This window comes from Neolamprologus brichardi, chromosome 3 (assembly GCF_056152115.1).
Source record: "Neolamprologus brichardi isolate AB-2024 chromosome 3, ASM5615211v1, whole genome shotgun sequence".
NCBI lineage: Eukaryota > Metazoa > Chordata > Actinopteri > Cichliformes > Cichlidae > Neolamprologus > Neolamprologus brichardi.
In genome coordinates this window covers 46,599,610-46,623,804 of record NC_142106.1, presented here as the reverse complement: position 1 = coordinate 46,623,804, position 24,195 = coordinate 46,599,610, and the positions used below count along the sequence as shown (strand labels likewise).

At 41.0% G+C, this 24,195-nt stretch overlaps 1 protein-coding gene across 3 annotated transcripts in view; it reads right to left on the bottom strand.

Annotated features, from left to right (window-relative positions):
• Positions 1-22,362, bottom strand: part of sorcs2 (sortilin-related VPS10 domain containing receptor 2) — a 375,253-nt gene extending 352,891 nt beyond the window's left edge. For all 3 annotated transcript variants that reach the window (XM_087837752.1, XM_087837753.1, XM_087837754.1), the window contains exon 1: positions 21,937-22,362. In XM_087837752.1, coding sequence (XP_087693878.1) covers positions 21,937-22,272 — 336 coding nt within the window. In that variant the 5' untranslated portion in view covers positions 22,273-22,362. The remainder of the gene's footprint in view (positions 1-21,936) is intronic.
• Between the last annotated feature and the right edge of the window lie 1,833 nt (positions 22,363-24,195).

The following is a 24,195-nucleotide window of genomic DNA, read 5'->3' as shown; positions in this document are numbered from 1 at the left end:
TTACACACCAGCAGACTTTCTGCGTACTTTCTGTGGTGACGAGCAAATCTCCAACCCTTTTTAGAAATGCAGCGGGAGTCATAATTCAGGGCCAGTGCACCTCACCCAGGAGCTTCAACCTGGCTCTATGTATTGGAGGCAGTGCTAATGAGAATGAGGTCATGGGGAATTTGGCAGCCATTGTGACGGATGTGGAGAGAGACACAAGCCAGAGCTTTTCTCCCCTTTCTCCCCACCCAGTGTGTCAAAACATGCTGAGTGTTGGGCCAGTGGCAGCAGCTGATGGGGAAATAAGGGCAGCTTCTTGGCAACTGGCAGCCATGTTGGAAGCCAGCTCCAGTAAAAGGATTTATGAGGGAAGTGGGAAGAAAGGGGAAAAAAAGGTTCGCTTTATCTTTTCCATTTGACTAACAACCAAACTGATGCAGCGATAAAGGATGCAAACAGAATCAATTAAAATAGCCCCAGTAGTTTTCATTTACACCAATCAGACACTGTGTTCTTTTGCCACTGAATAGCCAGTGACTGACCGCCTTTCACTGGCAGGAGAATTGGTGGAGGAGGAGTGGATTGAGAAAAGAGGCTGTGAGAAAGATGAGGTTTAACAGGGGGAAATGGGTTTAACAAGACTGTAGCAGTGCAGAAAAGAATGTCCACCTTCCATGGGCCACGGGAATGGAACAGATACAGAGACAGCAACCCACATGCATGCATGCATAAAAGTTGAAAAGCAATCCAGTGTCGTGTTTCATCAAGGACACCGTTTTTCATCGTAAAGAACTTCCTGTTCTGATGTTACTCAGACTAAGCTATTCTTCACAGTGCTGTGTGGGTAGAGAAACAAGGCCAGGTCCAACAGTGACCACATATCTGCAAATGACGTCATTCAGAAAGCAGCTTTGCAGACTTTCCTTAGAGAAAGATTTACTTAAAAAGAATCTAGGCTTAGTTTCTATTTAATGACTTTCATTAGAAACCACTGCAGTGATGTGAGCAACTTGCAGAAGCCTCAAAAAGCTAGATCCAAAATGATGCTTTACTTAGTGCTGCTTGCTCTAATGATTTTTTTTTTGCCTAGAACTTACAGCACTATACACCAGTTCTCCTTTCATTTGATAAATGAAAATCTAGCCGAGGTAAATGTACCTGGTTTGGTCAAAATACATCTGGATATATGAGAAGAGATAAACTTGATTTAGTTCAGATCATTCAAGAATGTTTCAACCACTGTTTTAATAAAAAGCAGGTGACACTGGAAGAAAAATGGCTACTTTTGACATGGAAGTCAGTTTTAAATATTCAATATTAGTCAAAATGAAAAAAATAATCCCAACTAAAGGTTTTTAATTTAATATCTGGTCTTTAAGCTTGACCTCATTAGCCAAACAAATTAGCAAACTCTACTTCAGGTCCCAAAGTCAAAGGAACACTGCAGCATCACTGAGAGTTAAAAACTGTCTAAATTCTTTCATCTTCAAATTAAATAGAACACAATACAAAGCATTAAAACATGTTAAAAACACAACAGCCTTAATAAACGCGGAGCAGTTTGGACCCGGATGCAGGGTTCATACTTCATCACATAAAGACTGGATTCATTCATTCACCATTTACAGGCTTTATAAAATGACCCCTTCAATTTACATGCATACTGATTGTCCACAAGAAACAGCCCAGATTCATTTGAATTTATTGAACCACTTCTGAAACTTCTGGGCAGCACCAAATCTGATGCAACAAAGCACCTTGACTGAATGTTGCACAGCGGTTGACATTCAAAATTGAAATGCACAGCATTGGTTCAGGTAGGCTGTCAAGTCAAGCCCAGCTGCCATCCCATCAGATCAATTGATCTCAGTGCCAGCTTATATCATCTGATGGCTCAGCTAATACCCTTCAAATCTTATCCCACAGCTGCTCCACACTGCAAGCCGCTTTGCAGGCTGCTTTCACCCGCGCTCCCCCCGTGATGCTGTATCTGACTCAAACAGTGTTATATCTTTTGCTGCTAATGCCTGCTCTGTTCTATGTTGATTCATGCTGCTGCTGTCCTTGCCTCTGGCTTTCCACGTGTGCACATGGAAGGGCGGGAAGTTATGCTCTCTCCCACTTATGGAAGACAGGGAGGTCCCTGAACAGAGTCCTGCTGCCAAATATAAATGACTGCAGATGGAAATAATCTTCCTTTTACTACAGTCACTATAGTGCTCCAGACTAAATGGTGGCAGGTTGACCTTTTATAACAGATGCAACCTGGTCCCAGTAAAAGGCTAAAAACTGTGCTGTATCAGCAGCCGTAGAAAATTCACCTTATATTAGGTTTTTCAAGATAAAGACTTTTTTTTCCTTGGTCTGCATTACTACCCAGAGGCCCATGTGTCCTATGAACTTGCAAATGGCCAAAACTACATCTTCAAGTAGTTGTCAAAGTTTTGAGACTGTAATAATGGAAACTGTTGAGGAAAGTGACTTCACATTGGCATTTACAAGCTGACACCCAATTTCTACAGGCTAGGTGTATCATTAGAAACCCTTTCTTGACTTTGATGAGTAATTCTGTAAAAACCACACAGTCCAGAAGCATACACGCATCTGGCAATGACCTATGATCCCACAAATCAACACGGACTTCTCTACAAAAGCAGCTTCACAGATCTCTCCCAGAGAAAGAAAAAAGCACCACACGCCAGATATCGCCTGGTGGTTTGAGCTGCATTTGGCCCTAAGCTGTTTTTCAGAGGCAAATGGAAAGAAAAAGATGACAATGAAAGAGGGGATTAACCACAGCAAGAGAGGAGATAACTAGTTGGGCCTGTTGCTGAATACACACAATAATTCTTTTTTCTAAAGTGGGGGCCGGGGGAAAGCAAGATTTCTTTTGCCAGCCACTGCTGCCCTGCTGGAGTGTTGTTCACCTCAACACGCCAGTGTGCGTGTGTTTGTGTGTGTGTGTGTGTGTGTGGGCGTGTGGGCGGGGGTCATCCAAACAATATATTTGCATACAAACAGCCTGTCCAGATTCACAAGTGGGGAGAAGTAGACGAGGAAGGAAAGGGGCAGGAGAAGAGGCAAATGTGGCATTTTGCATTTTTCTGAAAGAGAAGGTTGGAAAGGGGGATTGTTTGTTCTCCTTGGGTGCTGGGGGGCTTTCAAATTTAAGCAGAGAGGAGAATCTCATTACCTGAGTGATGCACCACCTGTGTTTACACGCATAATTCCAAAGAGGCTTCAACATTCCTTCATTCATTCACCTCGCTTTTTCTTTCTTGGTCAGAAGAAAACAAGTTCCAATTGTAATAATAAACAGACCTTCTCAAGCACAGAGAGAGGGTTCAAATGTCTCTTTTTCCCAGAGCAGGGCTGTCACAGAGAGGGTGCTTCAGTAGAATTACTTCTCTGAAGTTTGTCCCCAACGAGAGCACTTGAGAAGGTAAGAATAATAAGGTAAGCCACGAGGAAGAAAACTGTCTCTCTATATTGTGGAGTAGCATGGGCCAGTAAATAACTGTGTGTATGTATGTGTGTGTTGTTTCTTCTTATGTTTTGTTGTTGTTGTTGTTGTTGGGGGGTGGGGTGGGGGGCATGTATGTAGAAAAGTCATCTACATGCTGCAGCTGTTTACTGTCACCAGGGGGCAGTGTCACAAACCCAGTGAACTCTTCTTGGTTATGCTGTTGTTGGTTGTTCCCAGCCAGGAAAAGATCAGACTTATAGCAAATTAAGAGCTGTAAAGTTAGCAGCCGTTATCTATTCTCCTCATGCTGAATTCTTTTAAAATCTTTAAATATTTTCGCGCTTTTCCCACTCATGCTGAACTACTACTCATTTTTCAACCCGTCAGCATTCAACTTATGCACAGTATCATCTACATCAGGCTACAAGCTGTGGGGATTTTGGAGGACTACACACAAGCATGTTTGCAAATGCAGCATGAAGGCAAATACCAATGAAAATTGGCAAAATTGCTATGACATAAATTTGCCAAAAGGTCATAAAGTATTGTTAAAGTTTTGTACACAATGATAGTTATTTATTCATTAAATAAATCAAGCAATGTGTGCACCACAGATGTTGAGGAGCAGCGGCTCTACTCTGAGCCCCTCCCAAATGGCAGAGCTTCTCACCCTATCTCTAAGGGAGAGGCCAGCCACCCTTCGGAGGAAGCCCATTTCCACCGCTTGTATTCGCGATCTCGTTCTTTCGGTCACTACCCACAGCGGCGTAGATCGACCGGTAAATTGAGAGCTTCGCTTTTACACTCAGCTCTCTCTTCACTAGGGATGGGTATCGAAAACCGGTTCTTGTTGAGAACCGGTTCCCACTGTTTCAATTCCTTGGAATCGTTTGCCATTTTTGCAAACGATTCCCTTATCGATTCCAGTCGCCCCGAATGACGTCACCACGTTGCGGAGCGTCATTTACCTGGCAGGAAACACGGCGTCTAAGCGGCTCAAACGCTCAAAAGTTTGGTTCTACTTTACGAGAACGGATGACAACAGGGCAACTTGCAATACTTGCAAAGTAGATATTTTATTTAAGGGAGGAAACACTACAAATATGCAAAAGCATTTGCTCACAAAACACGCGATGACCTTAAATGAATGTCGTGTTTTTAATTCCGCTCCGGACTCGTGAATCTCAACCCAGCAGCAGCGGTAACATTTGCACGTCCTCTCCCGTTAATGCGGCAGGTAAATAATCAACTAACAGTGCATATTATGTTAGCGCGATCTGCCTCATTACAAAACCTGCCATTACTGTGCATTTAGGTGACCATGATGAGAGAGACAGAGTCTGGCTCAGATGCTGGCAGTTCTCACTGCAGTCTACCGTTAGCGTCTCCTTTCAGGCCAGGATAGACGAATGTCACCGAGCAGAGACTCAGTTTGTGGTCAAAGGCTTGCACCCATTTGCCACAGCAGATGCCCCGATTTTAGGTAAGTGAATGTGTTTAATTGTAGGCAGGAACATTACTGGATATTCTTGTTTTATTGCTACAGAAGAATATTTATTTTATTATTTTACATTTACAATTTTTTTCCTGGGGACCCTGTGACACCCCATTGAAAAGCCGTAGGCTGTGGATCTCTTAAGATCTCACTGTTGGGTTTGTAAGGCCATGTTACTCCTAAATTTCTATCTCGTTCAAAGAGAAGATATAAAACAAAGTTCTAAGCTATTTGACCTTAGTGTTCTCCTTTTTTAAAAAGAATCGATAAGAGAATCGATAAAGAATCGAATCGTTAAACAGAATCGAAAATGGAATCGGAATCGTGAAAATCTTATCAATACCCATCCCTACTCTTCACCACGATGGACCGGTAGCAGCGTCCGCATTACTGCGGCCGCAGCACCAATCCGTCTGTCGATCTCCTGTTCCCTTCTCCCATCACTCGTGAACAAGACCCCGAGGTACTTAAACTCCTCCACTTGGGGCAGGGTCTCGTTCCTGACCCAGAGTGGGCACTCCACCCTTTTTAGGCTGAGTACCATGGCCTCCGATTTGGAGGTGCTGATTCTCATTCCCACCGCTTCACACTCGGCTGAGAACCATTCCAAAGTGAGCTGGAGGCCCTCACCTGATGAAGCCAACATGACCACATCATCTGCAAAAAGCAGAGATGAGATCCTGAGACCACCAAAGTGAAAGCCTTTCACCACTTGGCTACGCCTAGAAATTCTGTCCATAAAAATTATGAACAGAATCGGTGACAAAGGGCAGCCCTGGCAGAGCCCATCACCCACCGGGGACAAGTCCGACTTATTGCCGGACCAAGGTCTTGCAACGGTCGTATAAGGACTGAATGGCCCGTAGCAATGGGCCAGACACCCCATACTCCCGGAGCACCCCCGACAGGACCCCCGTGGGACACGGTCGAATGCCTTCTCCAAGTTCACAAAACACATGTAGACTGGTTGGGCAAACTCCCATGTGCCCTCGAGTATCCTCGAGAGGATAAAGAGATGGTCCAGTGTTCCACGACCAGGACGAAAACCGCATTGTTCCTCCTGTATCCGAGGTTCGACTAACGGACAGACTCTCCTCTCCAGCACCCTGGTATAGATTTCCCAGGGAGGCTGAGGAGTGTGATTCCCCTGTAGTTGGAACACACTCTCCGGTCCCCTTTCTTAAAGAGGGGGACCACCACCCCGGTCTTTTTTGCAGTTAGTGAAAAAAAAATGAGTCAACAAGAAAACATCAATGCATCATCATCATGCGAGAATTAGATGTCATCCAGGCCTTTGTCTTTAAGACATCCTTGTAATTTAAGTAGTTGGTTTATATTATGCAACTTCATGGAAAAATAAAGCTTGGTATCATCTGCATAATGATGAAAATGCATGGTTTTCTAATAATACTGCCAAAGTTAAGGATGTATAATGTAAAAAGTATTGGTCCCAGCATGTAAGCCTTTGAAACTCCACGACTAACTGTAGAGAATGAGCAAGACTCCCCATTTGCCTGCACAAATTGGAATTTATGCAGCACAGTTCCTGTTGTAATCTCTGTAGTAAAATATTGAATTGAATGCTGTGCTGAGATGTAACAGGACAAGCAAAAAAAATGTCAGAGGCCATAACAAGATTGTTTCTGTGCTACGATTTACTTTAAATCCTGACTGAAACTCTTCATATAAACCAGTCATCAGAAAGGATCAGGTGACGGTTTAACAACTACTCTTAAAAATTTGTCTAAAGTTAGCCAAGACAGCTGAATCAAGCAATTAAGTAATAGTTTCATCACCTGTTAGCATAGAAAAAGAGTAAATTTGTGTTTGGTCGATTATTTCTTTGTTGTAACAATGCTTCTTGGCAATAAATCTGTTTGGCATTGGCAGAGAAGATTTGGCAAGTTTGTCATTGGCACAACTCACATACTCAACTCTGCTGCTCAACCTGCAAATGCATTTTCTGTACAAATGTGGCAGACATGTAGGAATGGGGTCTAAAATGCAAAGCAATCTGAGTGATCAATAAAATTCCCTGCCAGTTGGCAGGGAGTGACAAGATAAAATATCACTCGTGTACATATTCTGCACTTATAATAATTTATTCCATATGACTCACATGTAGCCTGTGGCGTTATTGTCAGCTTTTATGCTGATAGAGAAGAGGATTATCATGCAGTAATAAGTGCCTGAAGGTGGATACAGCCCTGCACCTCTGCTCTTTTTTAGTTTTAGGATTTTGGAACTTTTTGCAGACACCATGATATCAAGGTTGAATTTTGGTGTTTCTTCGTAGGATTTCTTGTAATAATTTACCTTTTTTTCTGCATTTCAGGCCTTTTAACAGAGTTCCTTTTTTGTTTGCTTTATTTGGAATATATGTGCTATCTTCTGCTTCCTAACCAGAACTGCAGAACTGTGTTAGAAAGAAGGAAAAAGAAGAAATACTTGTGCTTATTGGTGCATCCATAGATGGACACCTCACACTAAAATATCTAACCTCCATTTTAAAAGCCACATAATCACCCCTGATTTGTATTTAAGACTATTTTTAGAATCTTGACAACTTCTTCTTTTACAATGCAGACTGGAATCACCTGATGCCACTGTTGTGACAAGCTGCACTCCAAACATTAAGTGAATTTGTCGCTGCTTTGCATCTTTACTTTGACTCTCACACATCTCCTTTCAATCAACCAAAAGTAAACCACACAGAGAGGACGAGAGACGCAGGAAGAGCGCAAGCTGCAAGTAGCAACCTGGAAGCCCGTTATATTGTTGCCAGCATCAGATCACAGCGCATGGCCTTGTCTTTTTCATGTAAAACAACCACTGGGTTTTTTTTGACAGCACATTTGTTAAAAACCAACCGAGGAGTATGCAGAGTTTAGATAAAAGAAGCCTCAGTGCACAGTTACTGGTTGCCTGTTCTCCTTTTTTCCCCTTCTTTCATTTCCTTTCCTCCCACACATGCTCGCCACCAACACCACACCTCCCATGATACACCGGTGTGCTAATTGCTATCAACATGAGTCACAAACATTCAGCCCACTTTTTTTTTTTTTTTCCAGGGAAAGAGAATTATTACTGGCAAGTTTCATGTCCATCAACACATGGATAATTCCTGTTTTTACTGCTTCAAATCGACTTGTGTGTAGGTGTGTGTCAGTGTGCGAGCACAGCTAGAGAGAAACATCACTCCTGAACATGGGAGGCAAGGTTGCTTAGAATTGCATACAGATTTGAGTTCAAACCTGGACTTTAGCATTAAGGTAAATTTTCACCCAATCAGGAAAGCAGGAAAACTATGAAACTACATAAAATAATTTCTCTAAAAATGCAAAATTGGGTTCCTTGGATGTAAACCTGAAGAAACTCCCTTGCAATTTTCTGAAATCCATTTACACAGATTCTCACAATGATAAAAAGAGCATTTTAGAGAATCCTCAGAATTCCCAGTTTGAAAAGTATGTCGTTCACCCACAAGGAATTACCAGAGAACCTTTAATTAATGCTGTTTTAAGTAAAAGGAAAGGGTGTGAAAAATCGAATTAACTGCTAATTAACTTGATTCGCTTCAAGGAAAGTCTGAGTGAATATTAGCCAGAAGGAGTGCATGACTGGGCCTCATAGAGCCTGTAAAAATGAAGGAGAAAACTTTCATGATGATCCTAAACAATTAAATATAAGTAGATGAATCCACATTACCCAGGCAAGACTAGTGTATTTAAAAAAACCTAAATATTGTCAAGAAGTTATTTATTTGAATTAAGTACATTTTCATATATTCTATATTCATTACACATAAATTCAAATATTTTAGAGTGTTTTTGTAAATGTAATTACATTTATAATGACATTTATAATGTGATTTAATTTGTAATTTTGATGATTATGGCTTATAGCTCATGAAAATCAGAAAGCCTAAGATCATTCGTTAAAAACCCCAATTTATTTAAAAATAATTATGTTTATTTCTTTTGATAAGCACATTAAGTTTACATGGAATGAAATGTGCAATACACATAAACTTTATATTGACATTAGTGCAGCATGACGTGTATGGAATGCCAGGACTGACATAATGAATTAATTAAATACACCATTAAATAATTAATTGTGTGGCAATAATTAAATAAAATTGGAAATAATTAATTAAAATGGGAAATAAACAATTAAATAAATATTTTTGACACATTTAATTAATTATTTATTTATTTCACATTTTAATTAATTATTGACACATTTAAATAATTATTTAATGGTGTATTTAATTTATTCATTTTGGCACACTTTTATCTGTCAACCTCACCCATCAAACTCAGGGGGCGGGGTTAACGCTCATCGAGCCAAAACCATTGCTTCGGCCTGGTGACCATTGTTTTTAGAAGGTGTTTCTGCACACCAACAACCGGCATGTGGAAACTAACAGAACTGTACTTTAAAAAACCCTGTTTGTGTGTCAACAAATACACTTTTAATATTTTTTAGCCGAGAATGTAGTGGTTTAATCTTATATCTGGTTGGTTTGTCAAGATAGAGCGTCTTTGCAAAGTTAAAACATCTGAGCAAAGTTGTTTTCAGAGACGTATTTAATTAATTCATTACATCAGTCCAGGTGTTCCATAGATGTGGAGGCAATCAGCTTGTGGCACAACTAAGGCGTCACTGAAGCCCAAGTTGAGTGTTTCTCAGCTTCCACTTCATTTGTCAGCATATGGAAGTGTGACACACCCTAAATTCTTCTTGTAGATGGCCTGTGTTTCATGTGGTTGTCCACTGTGTTTCATGTGGTTTGTCCACATGAAACACAGTGGACAAACCCCCATCAACACTAGCAAATGACATGGCATCCAAGTCTCAGACTGCGGAATTCTTTTTTTTTTTTTTGTAAGACTTCTAGTGGACTCCGAGGTAAGGTGCAAAAAAAAATTGAACTTTAAAAATTAATAAATAAAAATCAAACATAATGGTGAAGTTTTAAACTTTGAGCATTTACTATGTATTTTTGTACTTGCCTTCAGCAATTGCCACCCAAAACAAGGACAATTCTTCTTGATGCCTGGCTTGCGTGAAAAGCTTCATGCTGTTGTTGCACAATTGGCTTACAAAAGAAAATGAAAATAAACCCGGTCCACAGGGAGAGGTGGGATTCAGATTCTGAGGGGGGCTGATAGAAAGGCAAAGGCTTGGCACAAAGGAAAGAAGATCCAATCTCTAAGTGCGTTACTGTGAATGCAAAATACTGGAGAAACCCTGCTGGACTGCATTTCACAATTCTCAGAGGGGCACTATAGGGAGAGCTTTCCCACTAGTCCTCCAGTGGCTGGAGGCAGGCAGACATTTCCCACCACCCCTCACGCACACAACATACAACAAACCTACAGAAATACAGCAAGAGTTATATATCTACGCATTGTAATTTCCATAAAAACTGTGTGAAAAGTTAACTGGTCTTTTTAAGAGTTCATTTTCAATAATCTGTTGACAGTTTTTTTTTTTTATTTACACCCAAAAGGATAACACTCATGAAGAGGCCAATGAATATAATATAATATAATATAATATAATATAATATAATATAATATGATACAGTATATGTAAGTGGCTGTCCTTGGGACACAAATAAAATTCATATTTGTGAACTTTATCTGCTTTATAACATTGTGTGTAACACTTATATTTTTGCCTAAGTAACCAGTAACCAAGTGACAATAAAAGTGTGCAAAGTGCTCAATGAAGCATCCAGTGGGGAACATGCTTGTGCTCTGTGCAATCTACTCTAAATGCTTTCATGATAAATCTAATTTATCATGAAAGCATTTATCCTCCGGACACTGTGAATACAAAGGTTTAGTCCCATGAAGTCTTTGGTAATGAAGCTTGATCTAATATGGTGTTTGTCCTAATTGTGAGAGAGGTCAGCAGACCACTAAACTTAATGAAATAATGAAATCACGCAAAGAGAACCATGAATCCAAAAATGGGAAATTTCATCCTGGTCATCCAGATATCTGACTTGGCTGAGACAAAGACTAACAAATATTGTCAGAATCCAATACGATGGTTTCCACAAAGCCAAAGGTCACATTCCTTTGTTACTGAAAAGTTCACGCTTGGAGGTACAAGGGTTTCACCTGACAATCTCAATATGACTGGCATATATTTATGCCAGAGCTCTACATAAAAAATGCAGGACCTCAGAGACATGGTGAGGGGCCATTCTAAATTCATATCAGGAACCAAACCACTGGAAGACCCTGACAGGATTCCAATGTGGGTTACCAGGGCAACACGAACAGGAACTTTCGACCATGACAGCCGAGCTGCAGAAGACGTTGAGAGTAGCACAAAACAACAGGGGGATGAAACAGAAAAGAAAGCCCTCTGTTTACAGGGACAAATCTGGAAAAACAATGAACACATGCTGAGAATATTTTTGCACCGTAACAAAGGGCTGAAAATTTGAATGTTCAAGCAGACGAGGGGCCAACTTGCTGTTTTGGCAGCCGCTCTGGTAACCAGTATCCCTCTGATCCATTGCATGTACAAATATACAAGTAAACACACATCTTTAATAACTTTAAAAGTCTTTGAAGGTTTCCAGCCAGAAAACGAGTTAAAGAGCATACAGGAAAAGAGAATTTGTATAACAATGCACCTCACATACAGAGCAAGCAGTCTGTGAGCACTGACGCCAGCAGCCTCAGAATAGCCTCCAACTCAAAGGTGATTCGATGCTTTTATTTAGCTCCTGGGCAACCAGCATCTGCCTGGTGTCACTGAACACTTAATTAGACAGTAACACTACAGTAGCATGCTGCCTCATGTACTTTTCCAAGGTCTCGTTAGCAAGTCAACCATAGCATCGAACTGGCAAACACTACCTACCGCCGAGTGGCAAAGAGCAGCCATGTGCCAACACTGATGAAGGCTTCGGATAAAGATCTTATTGAACAATGAGCTTGATGGTCTGCTGTGCTTTTATTTTTCAGATAATTAACTTGCACTTGTAGTCTGTGTTAATTGCGCCAATAGATATATGCACATTGTGCTTCAAACTATCACCATCCTGCAGTGTTAGATAGCCAGATTAGATTTAAGTGATGTGGTTGTGAGTAGCTAAACGTGACACTGGTTTAAGTGACATATTTATGTTGGTATGTTTTTGACTTCAACCACTTAAATGGCTATAATATTCAGAAAGTAACAAAAAGGCAAGTTTACTTAGAATGTTTGCCTTATCATGTATTTTCACTTAGTATAAAAATCTTTATTTCACCAATATAAAGATCTCCACTGGCATCAAGAGTAATGAAGCACCTCAGTCAACTTCTGAAGGGAATTCTGAAAAATTATAATCTCACGGTGATTAATGGATTTGGTCACAATAGCAATCTATTTTCATAATAAAGAACATAAATCATCAAAATGTCAACTGTCATGTTGTAGATGGAATTAGTATAAAACAATAATAGTGAAGTCACAGACAATTCCCGTGTTTTGCATGCTGGAATATAGCTGGATATCCCAAAGAAATTCTGGTCATAATCCACTAAGAAAATATTGAACTAACATTATAATTCTGCAAAAGTGGCTTAGACTTTTTGTAATTCAAAATATAGCTTTTGGAACATTTAATATTTTAAAGCAGTCCTGGGATGACATAAGATGACAGAGATATATCGTCCAAACCTTTACAGTAGCATTATGCACAGCAAGCAGCAATTGACAATGAAGCCCGGAGCCATTCAATACTGTGGAGTGACACTGTGACATGCTTAGATGTGTCCTGAAGGCCTTGCGGGTTGGCAAGCATGTTGTGGTGATAGTGCACTTTATAATTTGGAGACAGTGTGGGATTCATTTTAAACATAGACAGAGGAGAAGTGAGCAAACAGCTCTGATGATTTACAGTCTGGGGTTTGGAGTATCTTTTTAAGCAGGACCAATGAGGACAGACAAGATAAATGACGAGAAGGGCTCTCCTCAGATGTGCAAACAATTTTCCACCGCAGAACGACCAGGGGCCAAATAACCTGTCTGTTCAGTATGTGAAGCGTGAACAAATGCCTTTCACATTAAGTCAGGACCCAAGAGACCCAAATGTGTGTGTGCACGTGCATGTTAGAAATATGGCCACGTATTGTTACAGCTTGGATGTGTGTGTGTCTATGTGTACACACCTGCATGAGCCATGATTTTGCATGCAAATAAAGGAAAGCAACCTTATTATGAAACCGGCTCCCTCTAAATACTCTATTTAAATTCAACCAATGTGATGTTTAGATAAGACGTATGCAGCAGACAGATAATCCCCGGACCCAACTGACTGAAATGATGCGTGCAATCTGAAGATGGTGTCAGCAAGGTATCCAATGGGGATGGTGTGTTAAAGGTGGTATTACCTAATATTCTGTAATATGCAACGCAAAGACAACAGTTAATGTGGACGATAACATTGACATTAATACTATCAATTGAGGAATAGACTGAAAATGGTGAAAAGAAGGATGAGTATACTTAGGTGGTTATTCTATGTGCAATGACAAGGAGCATAACAGAGGTAAGTGGAAACAGCTATTCACTGCTATAAGCTTCTCACTTTGGGGAGCTGTGCATCACTTAGACTTAAATTTGACTCCTGATCTAGAGCCATCTTTAGGTTGACATTAGGACTTTTAGTTGTGCTACTACAGATTCGCTACGGTTGCCGGTTCAATTCCAGCCAGAGGTACAAATCCCCCTTTGGGTTTGCTTTGGGAAGGGCATCTGGTGTAGAACTGTGCCAATTCAAACATGCAGCGCCAACTGCTGTGGGACCCTTGTGACAAGGAAGCAGCTGAAAATAACTTTTAGTCATGCTACTGAAAGTGGTACATCGGCTTTGGGCAGAGGAATGTAAAATGTAATTAAATAGATTGTGACAGATTTCCACTCAGTCACTTTGAGTCAAAATCTGACTGATATTCTATATAAGAAATTATTTGGTTGCACCCCTAGTTAGTAATGTGGCTTGCATCCAAATTCAGTGTTGGGAAGGTTACTTTTAAAATGCATTCCACTATAAATGCATTCCACTGATATGGGGCGATCGTGGCTCAAGAGTTGGGAGTTCGCCTTGTAATCGGAAGGTTGCCAGTTCGAGCCCTGGCTCGGACAGTCTCGGTCGTTGTGTCCTTGGGCAAGACACTTCACCTACCGCCTAGTGGTGTTGGCCAGAAGGGCCGATGGCGCGATATGGCAGCCTCGCTTCTGTCAGTCTGCCGCAGGGCAGCTGTGGCTACAACTGTAGCTTGCCTCCACCAGTGTGTGAATGTGAGAGTGAATGGGTGGATGACTGGACGTGTAAAGCGCTTTGGGGTCCCTAGGCGGGACTAGTAAAAGCGCTGTACAAATACAGGCCATTTACCACTACAGATGCCCCAAAATGTATTTTGTGACGTTTTCCTTTACGTTACTAAATAAGAGTAACATATTCTGAATACTTTAGATTACTTAATATACATCATGCATCATGCATTTTACAACTACATGAATGTACTATTGCTCTGTGCTTTATTACTATTACTGAAGGTTACTCGCCATACCAACACCAACTAGATTTTTAAATCTTAATATAAAATGAGTAACAGGAGGAGGGTGGACATTAGGTAAGGCTGCACTTTTTGCAGCGATCTCGTATAGCAAACTATTCCGCGCGTATATAAAACCGGTCCGCGGCTCCGAACCGTAGTAAAGGGATCTCTGGCTAATACGTTGGGTTCCGTGTCATGCTTGTAGCCGAAAACTAGCTTTATTTTGTCTGGGTCAACTTTGCTACCGAGAGACAGAGAGAGACGTTGAAAGGCTACTTCAACTGAACTTATTGGAAAACATGAACACAGTGTACAGTCCATTCTTTATAGCTTACTTACAACTTGGCTTGTCAGGCACTCTTTTTGGCTGCAGCGGTTATTATTATATTTACATGCCTCCAGCTACCGTTGCTGAGGCCTGTAACACTCTGCCCATTGCCTTCATATACATGCTATGTCCACACGTACACGGGTATTTTTGAAAACTGAGATTTTCCATTTTCGTTTTAAAAAATAATCCCGTCCACACGTAAACGCAGAAATGAAGGAAAACGCTGCTAGGAACAAAGCAGCAGGTGGCAATATATTCCTAACCGTGCAGAAATGTTGGCCAATCAGAAGTCTAGAAGCCTCAGTGGGAAATAGTAAACAAAGCTGGGGCATAGAAGCAGAACCGAGTCGTATGTGTGGAGGGATAGTAACTGTGTGTGTATATGTAAGCATTTAAACACTGCAGAGAGTACAATTAACAGTAACAGTATTGTAGAAATTCATTTCACTAAGACAATAACGTGGCGCACAGTGTGACGTCAAAAAACGCGCACACCTTTGACGCTGCGTTTTCTCCGTTTTTCTCGTCCACACGTAAATGCAAAAATGGAGTTTTCAAAAATATCCACCCTGGCCGAAGTTTTTAAAAATCTCCATTTTCAGTGACCGAAAATGCCGTTTACATGTGGACGAAAGGTGCAAACGCATCTGCATTTTCAAAAAATACCCGGGTACGTGTGGACGTAGCATAAATCATTTGTAAAAATATTTTTTCATGTCATTATGCGGGCTGCAAGTAGAAGTGACATGGGCCGTGAGATTGAGACAAAGGCATTAGAGCCTCGGCGTGGAATTACCAAAAATAGAGAGAGAATAGCCTAACATACGAAACAGGAAAAGACCGCCGTGTAATCAATTTATTTCAACAAAGTAACTGTATTCTGAATACCACCTTTTTAAACAGTGACTGTAATGGAATACAGTTACTCATATTTTGTATCTTAAATACATAAAGCTGGTACATGTATTCCATTACTCCCCAACACTGTCCAAATTGTTCCATACGTACATTGTGGACAGCTTTCCAGTCAGTCACAGATTAGCATAGAGAAACCGACAACCATTTAAACTTAAGAGCAACTTCGAATCACCAGTTTACCTAACCCTACTAACTGCAAGCTGTGGGAGGAAGCTGGGGTACCAACGTATACAGGGGAGTGCAGGCAAAGCCCACACAGTCCACCCAGGACAAATGGCGGAATTGAACCTACAAGTTTATTGCTACAAATGAACAGTGCTAATCACCGCATGACCATGCTGCAACATTCAGCATACAACAAAAAATATATAAATTCTGCTTTACTCCAAAATGTGGCCTTAGGATTAGGGTTAGGTTTAAAGACAGAGTGAGCAAGAGTTTTCAGACCACAATGGTCTTCAAAGTGGTCTTCTCTCACCTCAACCGGTGAGACGGCTGTCCTGAGCCTGGTTCTGCTGGAGGTTTCTTCCTGGTAAAAGAGAGTTTTTCCTTCCCACTGTTGCCAAAGTGCTGTCTCATAGGGGGTCATATGATTGTTGGAGTTTTTTTCTTTATGTGTTATTGTAGGGTCTACCTTACAATATAAAATGCCTTGAGGCGACTGTTGTTGTGATTTGGAGCTGTATAAATTAAAATAAATAAAAAAATCAACAACAGCACACATAGGCTTGCAAATTTAAAAGCAGTGTGACTGACATGCCGATGTTATTGCCACAAAACAATCAATCCACAAAAAGTTTATAGAGAAACTCCACTAAATATTGAGGGCTGTTTCCCAGCCAGGACAGATCCGCACATCAGGGACACACATGTAGACATTAATGCTTCACATCACCACAGAGAGGACCTAGAAATAAAGGGAGAGAAATAAACACAGAATTCCCCCAGGCTAGTCAGCAAGTCAACGAGTGAGAGCCGAGAGAGAAAATCATAAAGAGAGTGCTTTCAATAATGGAGGTTTCCATCATTCAGAAGTCTGGTATAATCACTCCATCCAAAGTGACTCCAGTTCAGAGCTTCCCTAAACCTGCCTTCTTTTAATAATCCGCAGGGAGCAGATCCTCTGGCTTCTAGAAGAACTTCAGTTGTATAAAATTCAGATACCTTAACCTATGAGGCAAACACTTTCCTGATGTATCTGTGATCTTTATTGTCAGTCTGAAGTCTTATTGGTTAAAACATAATGTTGGAGCTATTTGTTCTTATTTTTTATTATTTTGAAATTAGTTAAAGTATGTTGTTAGTTTACTTATATTTTGGGGTTTATTTATAAGTTATTTGTTGGTTAATATTTTGTTTCAAAGTTTGTTTGATGTTACTTTGTTAAATTAGTCAGGAAGAGCTGTAGGGCCATTTTGTTTTCTATAAATAAAGCAACTGGTATAGGACCAGCATGCACTGGGGTGGGCCTATGGTTTTTTACCAGAGCAGGAGAAGCAGCAGGAGGTAACAAAAAAATTGGATCTTGTTATTGCTTGCCAAACTGGATAAATAAACCATCAAAATGCAACTTTCAAGTTTGGACAATGGACTTCTTTTGCCTGGTGGTCAGAGGGCCCAGTGGCGCCAGTGTCCGGCAGCCTCGCCTCTGTCAGTGCGCCCCAGGGCAGCTGTGGCTACAATGTAGCTTACCATCACCAGTGTGTGAATGGGTGAATGACTGAATGTAGTGTGAAGCGCTTTGGAGTCCTTAGGGACTAGTAAAAGCGCTATACAAGTACAGGCCATTTACCATATCCTCAAATGAAAGCTCGCATTTTACACATTATATCCAAGTCTGTTACATAACTAGGGATGGGTATCGTTTAGGTTTTATCCGATACCGGTGCCAAACCGGTACTTTTGAAACGGTGCCGGTGCTTAAATGGTGCTCAAACCGGTGCTTAAAGAATGGAGAACACAAAATTGGTCCAAAAACCTCTCATGTTCAGCTGTTATTTTGTAAAAAGATAACAATGTTAGCCTTTTCTGCAGCTATGGGGCATATATGGTATCACTCTTGGCTGGAAGCAGTGCTTAAACAATGGAAAAAACACAAACTTTGTCCAAAAACCTCTCATGTTTAACTGTTTTCCACTTTTTCTTTGGTCATTTTAGCCTTTTTGGCCAGGGTGAAGGGAGTATCTGCCATCAAACAAGAAGACAGCCGCATGTAGCTATGATGATGTTTGCTAGTTCACCTTACATGCATTAATGTAATAACGTGGTTAGCCTACTCAACGTAAATTACACACGAACAACATGAAGCTACTCACGCAGAGAAGAACGGCTGCTGCTGCCATCATCATCCGTCATCATTTTCTGCTACACTGGCACTGTACTGTACTCCTCCGGTTTTTGGGGGTTGTTGCTAACTCCGGGTCCGATAACAGGCACCACACCCGCAGTAGATGTGCTCGGTGTGAGGTCTCGCAGCAAGCTATCAAATACGGCGCATTTCTCGGCTTTTAAAAAAAAACCGATATGCGTCACCAGGTGTTTCATCGGATTCGAGGTGTTACCTCCTTTGACAGTATCACAGTATCAGCTTAAAGCACTTGTTGCAGGCTGCTGAGTTTGCATCTTTTGCTGTGAAGTACAGCCAGACTTTTGACCTCTTCGCCTTGGGCATTTTTAATCTGTAGCTCTGCTCTAAAAGAACGTACGTACCTGGACCCGCCTACTATCCTCGGAAACGTAAAATGATTGGCTAGAATCTAAAGCGTATCACAGCTCAGGAAAAAAAAGCACCGAAATAAAGCACCGAAATGTGCGCTGCTTTTCGGTATGGTTACTACCGTTTATGACAGATACTGGTACCCATCCCTATATATAACTATAATTGGAATACATGTATGTGTCAGTAAACAGGTAAAAAAAACTACACTTGTACACTGTATTTACTTAATGGGAGATGCAGACATATAATACACTGGATAATCAGCTAAGTAGTAGTGGTTCATTTATTTCTTTATTTTGGTATTATTTTATCTTCTCAGTTTTTTGTGATTCATGAATATTTTCAAGGAGCTGTGACCTTTAACATGTTCCGTTTTGGATTATTAAATACCAATTAGGTAGAACTTGGACTGAAAATCATTTTTACTGCTGCACTGATTCTGTCTGGATCTAAATTCCACCTCTCCTCACTGCTCTGTTGTTCTAAAGCAGCCTCTCACACATATAACTGTGTTCTCTGTTCTTCAAAGACACCTCGGTAGCCTGAGGGAAGGCTCTTTTATGCTTTAAGCCATCAATTGACCAATCAGGGATTGCCCAAGTAAAGTGACAGTTGCCACGGGGACAGAAGAGAGTACACAGAGCAAACTATTTTTAATGACAGCACTTTTACTATAAAGGTACCTGAATAAGTCTAAAAAACACTTTGTAGTCTGGCCAGAAGTTGACGGGGCCCAGAACAGCATATACACATTACCTGCAATAATTAGCCTGAATAACTAAAGGAAGGTGTGCATGTTATCCTTTTTTTAACTGCTAGGTGGTCTCTATTACATCTCTGACAAGCCATCATCGAGATTGAAGTCTTCTGCACCCCTGACCGTTTCATCAAGGAATTACATTTGGAACATCAAAGATGCAAAAATGACATCATGAAACATGAAGAGAGGCAGAAATTCATTTTTCCCTTCCATCAATCTGCTTGCTGTTCATAAATGTCAGCCTTAGGGAAATTGAATGGCACCATTTTTCTGTGTTTATTAGGCTGGGATGAACTCAGTCTCATCGACCTTTCAGAGTACATACCCACACCAAGTTAATTGAAGATAAGTCAAACTTGGAGTTCCAATGGCTGGCAGAGTCTGAGCGCTAAGATCCCCGAGGATACATTGCCTCGATTAAAAAAAAGAAGAAGAAGAAGAGATGAAGACAGGAAGTTCATTGCAAGATAGGCTTGAGTCCACTGGGAGAATGTCAATTTTTTATTACTTAAATGCCCCGTCTTAAATGCCAAAGTAGTATAATCCCACAAGTCATTACTGATTTGTGGCGAGTTGCTCTCAATAGTGATTTTGGACTGTTTGTTTTAGCACATTCATTATTTCAAACCAGACTCTGATCTCAAACGGAAATTAAAAACTATATTTACTAAAGAATCAGTAAAATGTACTGTTGTCTGAATAAATTAATTTATTTTTGCTTTGATTTGTTGTGTTATTGATTTTAGAAAAAAAAGATTTAAAAAAAGATATATTAATTATCATATATATTATTTATCAGGGCTTTGATAATCTTGGCAAAAGAGTGACATCTAGCTGCTTTAATGCCACCATTAAGTTAAGCTAATTAGTGCTAAAATTCCCAATGAAATCAAGCCTAGCATGTTAGTTCATCCTTTCCAATTAGAATAAAAACTTCACATCAAAAGCAGTTCTCACAAGCAGAATTTTTATAGAAACCATTTAAAACCAACCATTTTCAACCTGCTAAATAAAAGAACAGAAAAACATCATTGTAGGCTGAATTTAGCCGAACACAGCAACTGGAAAAACCCATATGGAAGCTTAAGGCTTAGACTTGGTTTTCACAAGTAATCCTTTAGAAAAGTTTAAAACAACAACAACAACAACAACACATAGCTGGAGACAAAGTACAGATTAAACTACTTAAAAATTCTACTTAAAAATTTAGGACACTTGCATTCAAATCATCATTCCATCTCTCTCCCGCAGCAAACACCAGTATGTGCTTTCAAGAGTTCCAGCTACTGGCACTGACCTTAAATTCTACTTGCATTTCTACCCACCAACAAGCAGAGCTGCCTGCATCACCTTTAAATTCTCCTTAGCCTCCATAATCCTACATTTGTTACATTATGTTATTTAGCAATCAATTTGTTATGAAAGTTCAGGAAATTCCTACTTCACGTTATTTTTCCACCCCCAGGAGTGGTTACAGCTACTTCTAGGGACACATTTAATGTGATAGTCTGACAAAAAGGCTCTCATTCTAAGTGATGTCCCCACCAGACACCATTTTCCACCTCCCCACCCAGCCTCTGTCAATATACATCACAAAGACTACTCTTGTTTAGTGTAGCTGCTGTGATTGAAGTGAAGGCTAAGAAAAAACACAGTATGTTCTTAGAATAGCTGTATCATACTTTGGGCTGTTTCACCCACAACACAGATCATCTAAAACATGTCTATGTAGGCTATGGGTTTTGCTATTTTGACCCCTCTGACAGCATTGTTAACGATGCTGTCAGAGGGATCTATATCATATATATGCCACAAATGTCTGAAATCGGCCCTACGTGTGCTTTATTTAAACCCACAGTGGCGGTGAAGGCGTAAAAAAGTTGCCTAGACTAAGACATCCATTTTCGTTTAAGCCAAACTGGGTTCCAAACCACAAATAAACAAGCCACTGCAAAATTCATGAATAAAAGGCTCCATCAATATTTCAGTCATGGCTTCATGTAACTAAATCAAGTACCCAGCTGTCTGTTTAGCGCGCACCCCTTGTCTCCACACTGGCTCCGTGCTCTCGGTGCGTCCTTGGACTTCCTAATGTCGTGGTACACAATGGCACGGGAGGTTGTAATTCAAATTGGGGTCAGGGGACCCGGGGCACTAAGTGAACATTAAACCGCCTCCCATCCGGTTGGCCTCTGCCCCAAATTAAAATGAGCCATTTCTTCCTTTTACTTCAATTACGTTACGTACGAAAAAAAAGGGAGTTCATAGAAAGGAATCCGGAATAATACGTTCCATTATGAATGTTTGACTTTCTCTGAGCAGAATAAACAGACAATAACAAGATGTTCGTGACCCTGAGCCACCCCCACCCCCTGCACGAAGCCATTAAAAAGTCCCGATGCTTCAACAAAGCCCGGAGCCTTTAAACATCCGCGGCGCCTCCAGGTGGACCACCTGGGTGCATAAAAACCACACCGTGCCTCTCCTCCCTGAGAGGCGCGCAGTGTGCGTCTGCAGCAGCCGCAGCAGCAGCAGCCTACTGCGAGAACAATAACTTGTTTTTAGTGATGTGCGCTGACGCTGGAGTGACGGATGGTGGAAGGTGACAAAGAAGGGGCTATAGGGATGGTGCATGAACCAGTGGCTCGAGACGGGACAGGATGAGGAGAGAGGCTACTTACGCTGCTGTTCTCTCCTGTCCAGTGGACCATCGCCTGGTTGTGGGTCGCATCCCCTTTGAGCACGAACGAGCTGCTGAGCAGGGACATTTGTTTATCCCAGGACAGGGCTCTTCTGAAGCGGGGTGTGCTCCCCGCCCCGACTGCTTTCTGGCCCGGCAGGAAGCCTCTTTCTCCGCCGTTCAAGTCAAACGTGCGATCCTCCCAGCCTCGCCGGTTTAAAGCCACGCTGCCACAGCGCACGGGTCCCGGTAGTGCCATCCAGGCCGAGACGGTCAACAGAAAGACGCAGAGGTACGCAGCGGCTGAACCCGGTTCTTCGGGACGGAGAGGTGCCATGCTTTACGCCGTACTAGCGCCCGTAACGCGGAGACTGATGAAGAGACTGCTGATGCTTGTGGGAGATAGATAGGTGTATACTGTAAACCGAGGAAGAGAGAGTGAGGGAGGGATAGAGGGAGGGGAACTGGAGCGAAGTCAGACAGTGAGAACAACGTGGACGAGTCTCGGTGCCAAGTACGAACCACAGGACGATGCAGCGGTGCCATCTGCTGTCCTGCAGCTGTACTGAGCTTGCATCACTCCATCCATCTAAATAAAGAGTTCCAACATGACGGCACTGCCTAAAATCACTGCCGTTATTGTTAACAACATTGTGTGTTTCTTGTTGGTTTCACACTGAATTCGACCGTGATCAGTGTCACAGTGATCCACAACTGACGTAGTGGTGCAGTGGTTTAGTCTTCGCGACTTTATCTGCTGATGTCAGGGCATAGACTGATAATCAGCAACTCCTGATGGTCACTTAGTAACTTGCTTAACCACTGTTGAGTCTATAGCTTTTATGTTCGGGTGGGAAATATGCTGAAAATACATTTATGCATTAAACTTACATACACACTGACATTTTCTGAGTTAGATTTAGTTGCTTATTGCTTATCTGTTTTATTCTATTTGTTATATTTATGAGTACCATGGACATGTTTAGTAACTTTGTGTCAGATAAAGTGAACGAGAATGAGTTGAATGAGTTGGTCATACGTTCTAATTTATATTTATTTCTTTAACTTAACTTTTTCTTTAATTTAACTGATAGAAACAATAAGATGACCTTTAAAAAAAAAGCATGCGTGACATCCGTCCCTCTGTGTATTGGTTGCCAGCTGGCCAAAGGGTCAGAGTTCACATTTGATCTCACAAAGTAATAGCTCCACTCCCTGCATCTGTTCTCGTATCCAATTACACTTGGAGGCTGAATTAAACTATGACTCTGTGGTTTTGGAGTATTTGGGGTTATATGTAAACAAGAGTTCACCTTTGGCATGTTTTTCTAATATAGCAGGTATTATTTTTGCTCATCATAGAGTTAAATCCATAAAAACACTGTACAAAATCAAAAAGCTTAACATGTCTTTATTAGTCTCAGGGTTTGCTTTTAAAACTGAAGGGTTTAACTGCGGTAACCTTAGTAATTGCCATTTCAGATTGATGTGATGTGGAAAACATGGAACATTTTGAGAGTGATTATAGTTTCAGGGCTTTTATGTTGCGACAATTCCATGAGAATTACCGTCCCAATTTCTTTACAAAACTGTGGGACTGTAAAACCCTGGGTCTACTTGTTTGCAGCTCTAGGTATATAAAAATGAAACTCCGTTGAATATCAGTTTTGCCTATGGATTTCTTCCTTCAAATCAGGCTTTCCATGATCAAAGGGGGCGTTCACCTGTAATTGTAAACCATCCAATATGAATCCTTGCTATTTAAAAATATCTGTCATTTGTCAAAGTCTCTTTCATATGATAGATGCCACAAGGAGGGAAAGTCCAGTTTGCGCCCAGAATTGCAAAGTGTTGAAAGAATCTCAAGTTGCTAAATATTGTGAAGTAAAGGCCCAACAATATTATCAACAGAACCTCAGGGATAGGATAATCTAGCAGCAAGCACTTGGCAACAGTGGGGAACAAGAACTCAATTTTAACAGTAAAAGGCCTAATCAGAAAGATGCTAACGGAGGGGAAGTCATCTTCTGTGACTGGTTGTGGGGTGCATGGAAAGACAAGAAAGAAAAGGAGAGCATAGAGACAGCAGGAGCAATAAATATGATTATATTACAAAAACAAAAAAAGTTCAATAAGTAGCGATAATTAGAGGGAATTTAATGTGATTTATTGATGTACAGAATTCAGTTTGAAGTTTTTGGCAATTAGACTCCGATGGCCCATCACAGCAGAACAGAATCCCAGCGGTGATTGGAATTAG